The following is a 5,149-nucleotide window of genomic DNA, read 5'->3' as shown; positions in this document are numbered from 1 at the left end:
GTTACTGCTTTGACATGACTACTGAAACTAAGGTCTGTCTCCAGAATCACACCAAGATTCCACAATATTACTGATTTTCCTGTATTTTTGATCAAATAAATGCATCCTTGGTGAGCAGAAGAGACTTCTTTCAAAAACAACCCAAACTTTAGAATTTTATTACACCAGTGATATTAAATAAATGGACAAATTTTAACATCTAAAACTAAAGCATCACTTTTAAGATGATGTTTTTGAAAGCTGTACTTTTTCTGATGTCCTCTGTAGTTGAGCTGTCGTCCACCAGAGTCCTCCACAAATGAGGCGACTGCGGTCACTCCTGTCACTCTGTCCGCCAGCGGCTGTTCGGAGAATCCTAAATACTACAGCTACATCGCAGTGCTGGCTCTCATCGCCACCACCATGCTGGTGCAGGTCAGTCACATGGTCAAACTCACCCTCATGCTGCTGATCACCGGAGCTACAGGTGTGGTCAACATCTACAGCTGGAGGGACATCTTTGACCTGTACGATCTGACGCGCTTTAAAGAATACAGGTGGGTCAAGCACTAATCACAGCAAGGATTAGCAGTATTATTACCCATTAGTACTCTATTATTATGTGAATAGCATCTCAAATCAAGCAGTCTGTTTAGCAGAGGTGTGTTGTTACTTATTTAAAGGGATAGTTCACCCAAAAATGAAAATTCACAAACCTGTATGAGTTTCTTTCTTCTGTTGAACACAAACAAATACTTTAAATAATATTGGTAACCCAACAGTTGGAGGTAGCCATTGACTTGCATAGTATTTTTTTTTACCCCATAAGTCAATGGCCAATGCCAACAGTTGGGTTACCAATATTATTCAAAATGTGTTCAACACAAGAAAAAAACTTCAGGGTGAGTAAATTTTTGGGTGAACTGTCCCTTTAAGTGATCAGACTTGTGATTTTCAGGGATTTTCACCTGGTGGATTATAAAACTGTGAAACATCTCTTATTTACATCGATTAAGCCTGATATCTCTAGGTATTATAATATCATTTATTTATTTATTTTTACAGAGTTCATCTTGTGCCCTCCAAATACACCATGAGTGTGATGATCTTCATCATGATGGTCAGCTTCTACTACTTCTCCCGACATGTGAGATTTCATTTTCTCTCTTTCTCTCTCTTTGTGATCATTTTTAGTACTCTCAAAAATGGAGAATCTGTAATTATTCACAATGACTTTCTTCCTTTAGTGAGTAGAATTTTTTGAACAATATCCTGGCCTCAATTTTCCATATAGAGCCTAATGAAAGCTTCAAGATGACATAAAAGCACCTTAAAAATGAAACTACACCCATACAACTCACGTGTTCTATTCCAAGTCTTCTGAAGCTGAAATTTATGTTGTTATTTATTGTCAAAACGGTCAAATTCCTTGAAGCTTCCTTGAAAAATGCCATATTAGATGTGCTTTGTCAGGTTTGACATCAATGACATTTGGTTAGAAGATGCAAGAAGTAATGTTTGTTGCATCAGATAATATTAATGCACCATTTTTGTCCGAACAGCTTTTTTGAACTTCGGCAGAGGGGACGTTTTCAACAAATAATGACTTAAGTTTTAGCCTATTCCTCACACCTATCGTATGGCTTTAAAGGACTTGGGATGCAGTGCACTAGTAAAACAATCTACTATTATAATAATACTTTTAGGATGATTGTTTTGACATTTTAGAGCTTGACATGCGTAGTTTCCATTTACCAGCATTATATGGTAAAGAGCATCCAGGATATTTTTTAAAAACTCACTTTTTGTTTTCCATAGAAGAAAAAAGGTCATATGGGTTTTTGGAATAACATGAAGTTAAGGAAATAATGAAAGAATTTTAGTTCTTTGGATTAAATTTTTTTTTTTTATTACACTACATTTCAATAGTTTGGGGTTGGTAAGATTTGCATTTATTTGATCAAAAATTACAGTAAAAACAATAATATTGGGAAATATTATTACAATTTCAAATAACCGTTTTCTTTTTTAATATATTTTAAAATGTAATTTATTTCTGTGATGCAAAGCTGAATATTCAGCATCATTACTCCAGTCTTCAGTGTCACATGATCCTTCAGAAATCATTCTAATATTCTGATTTGCTGCTCAACAAACATTTCTGATTATTATCACTGCTGAAATATTTTTGTGGAAACTGTGAAGGATTCTTCGTCACTTTTGATCAATTTAATGCATCCTTACTGGGGGGAAAAAAAAGAGTTTTTGAGCGGTCGTGTACATTCTCACCTTTCTTTCTGCTGGCGTGGCTCAGGTGGAGAAGCTGGCACGCACGCTGTTCCTGTGGAAGATTGAAGTGCATGAGCAGAAGGAGAAGGTGTACGAGATGCGACGCTGGAACGAGGCTCTGGTCACTAATATGCTTCCGGAGCACGTCGCCCGGCATTTCCTGGGCTCCAAGAAGAGGGATGAGGTGAGGCCTGTCAGTCCCAGCTTCTGTGTTTGTCTCAAACTCTGTCAAACTCAATTAACTTTCCTATGCACACGTCCCAGGAGCTCTACAGCCAGTCCTACGATGAGATTGGAGTCATGTTCGCCTCCATCCCAAACTTCTCTGATTTCTATACGGAGGAAAGCATCAACAATGGCGGGATTGAGTGTCTGAGGTTCCTCAATGAAATCATTTCCGATTTTGATAGCGTAAGTACTAGTAGTAGGAGTATTTCACCCAGTCGTTGCCAATAAAAGTACCAGTTGAGACTTTATACTGTTATTTGTTTGCTTTTGTGCTCTTTAGCTTTTAGACGAGCCGCAGTTTCGCTGTATAACCAAGATCAAGACTATTGGCAGCACCTACATGGCAGCATCAGGAGTCACTTCAGACAATAACACTAACGGTTATGCTTGTATGAAGGTAAAGGAGGTACATGTGAGTCCATCTAGTTCTACAACCCCAATTCCAGAGAAGTTGGGATGTTTTGTGAAATGCCATAAAATCGAGAATATCTTATCTGTTCATTCTCTTTAAACTTAACTTAAAGTTAACTTTCATTTAATTGACTAAAGTACAAAGAAAAAATGTCCAATGTTTTTACTGACTGACTTATATATAGACAAATTTTGATGGCTTCAACACACTCCAAAAAAGTTGGGACAGAGGCACGTTTAACACTGTGTCACATCAACTGATGTATAGCTTTCTCCTAGAGTAACAGAGATTCAAGTTGCATTTCTTGATGCAGCAGCAGACTGTGGTAAATGACAGTGGTTTTCTGAAGTACTCCTGAGCCCATGTGGCTATATTTAACAGTGCAGCATGACGGTTTCTTATGCAATGCCATCTGAGGGCTCAAAGGTCAAGCACATTCAACTGAGCTTTCCTGGACAACTTTAAAGGTGATTTTCTCAATATTTAGATTTTTTTGCACCCTCAGATTCCAGATTTTCAAATAGTTGTATCTCGGCCAAATATTGTCCTATCCTAACAAACCATACATCAATGGAAAGCTTATTTATTCAGCTTTCAGATGGTGTATAAATCTCAATTTTGAAAAATTGACCCTTATGACTGGTTTTGTGGTCCAGGGTCACATTTAAGTTGGTCAGTGAAAACTTTGGAAATCTTTTCTTTGTACTTTTGTCAATTAAATAAAAGTTCAAGAGAATGAACAAATCACAGATTCTTGATTTTATTGCATTTTACAAAACGTCCCAACTTTTCTGGAATTGGGGTTGTTTTAAAACAGAGGTAAAGAGGATTTTTTTTGTCCTTCCCAACAGAAAGAAGCGATTTCAGACCGGGAACGGTGGCAGCACTTGGCAGATCTTGCTGATTTTGCTCTGGCCATGAAAGTCACGTTGATGAACATCAACTACCAGTCCTTCAATAACTTCATGCTCCGCATCGGTTAGTGGCCTGACGTCCAGCTGTGTGTGAACGACACAATGATTACGCCTCATGATTTGCTGTGTGTTTTCTCCATAGGGTTGAATAAAGGGGGCGTTTTGGCTGGTGTTATCGGGGCCCGTAAACCTCATTTTGACATCTGGGGAAACACTGTGAATGTCGCCAGTCGCATGGAGTCCACAGGGGTGATGGGAAACATCCAGGTGATGGCTTTCACATTGTTTTAATGATACCTTCTGGAAACACCTTTCCTAAATTTAGTTCAGCATCAGGGACTCTATTACTAGAGGTAGCAATGCTACATATTTCAGTCATATTTCATTTGATTTTTCAAATTTCAAGACACGTCAAAAATCACAAGGGGTTTGTACTAATATCTTAGAATAAAGCCTGAGAATGTTTTCTAAAACAACCCAGGACGATGCAACCGCAAGTTGAAAAGTGCGTTTTCGGCCTCATTACTGCAGTGTAACAGTGACGGCGCTGTAAGGCAGCTAAACAAACTCTGCTTCCCCCAGGTGGTGGAGGACTGCTACTGCATCCTGAAGGACTACGGCTTCCGCTTCGTCAGGAGAGGACCCATATTCGTCAAGGGGAAAGGAGAGCTGCTCACCTACTTCCTAAAGGGACGTGAAAAACAAGGCTCCTTCATTAACGGCTCTTTTGTCACCCTGCCGCACCAAGTGGTGGACAGCTCTTGACCGACACGCGCACACACACTGTCCTACACAAAACTCTTGCTCGCGCACACCTCACCTCGTACCTCTTCTGCCGAGTACATGTGCTCCAGTAATTAGTACTTTCAAATGTGTTTTCTCTATTTATTAGGCTGAGGGAAGAAATGTTGGCAGAGACTTTCTGTTTATATGAGAGAAGTACTATATAATATACATGTTGGAAGTGTGCACAGAGATGAATGAATGAAATCAAACAAGCTCAATGGTTTTATTAGGTTGCTAAAGAGATGAACAGGTTGTTTTTAAACTCAAACCGCACCGAATACAATGAACTCTACTGTATATTACGCACTGCGCTGCTCAAAGGAACCGATGAATTACCTATTTTTGTTCTTCTTTTATTTGAAATAATTTCATTATTTAATCCTTTATTTAAAGATTGCCCTGAAAGTCCCTGATATATCTGAATGTTGTTTGCCATTGAAAAGCCTTTGCCTCTCATGAAAGTGTGTGTGTGTGTGTGTGTGTGTGTGTGTGTGTGAATGAGCAAGGTCTATAGTGTGTGTGAGAGAGCGAGAGAGTGTGT

At 38.9% G+C, this 5,149-nt stretch overlaps 1 protein-coding gene across 1 annotated transcript in view; it reads left to right on the top strand.

The window, feature by feature from the left end:
* LOC107756908 (adenylate cyclase type 3) overlaps positions 1–5,071 on the top strand; it is a 21,176-nt gene extending 16,105 nt beyond the window's left edge. Inside the window, exons 12-19 of the mRNA XM_016574235.1 lie at positions 268–536; positions 1,045–1,126; positions 2,294–2,452; positions 2,533–2,679; positions 2,777–2,893; positions 3,760–3,886; positions 3,965–4,089; positions 4,405–5,071. Of these exons, the coding sequence (XP_016429721.1) occupies positions 268–536; positions 1,045–1,126; positions 2,294–2,452; positions 2,533–2,679; positions 2,777–2,893; positions 3,760–3,886; positions 3,965–4,089; positions 4,405–4,587 (1,209 nt within the window). The 3' untranslated portion in view covers positions 4,588–5,071. The remainder of the gene's footprint in view (positions 1–267; positions 537–1,044; positions 1,127–2,293; positions 2,453–2,532; positions 2,680–2,776; positions 2,894–3,759; positions 3,887–3,964; positions 4,090–4,404) is intronic.
* The last annotated feature ends 78 nt before the right edge of the window (positions 5,072–5,149 follow it).

The sequence above is a fragment of the Sinocyclocheilus rhinocerous genome, unplaced genomic scaffold, assembly GCF_001515625.1.
Source record: "Sinocyclocheilus rhinocerous isolate Xijiao unplaced genomic scaffold, SAMN03320098_v1.1 scaffold1585, whole genome shotgun sequence".
In the NCBI taxonomy this organism is placed as follows: Eukaryota; Metazoa; Chordata; class Actinopteri; order Cypriniformes; family Cyprinidae; genus Sinocyclocheilus; species Sinocyclocheilus rhinocerous.
This window is presented reverse-complemented; position numbering and strand designations above follow the sequence as displayed.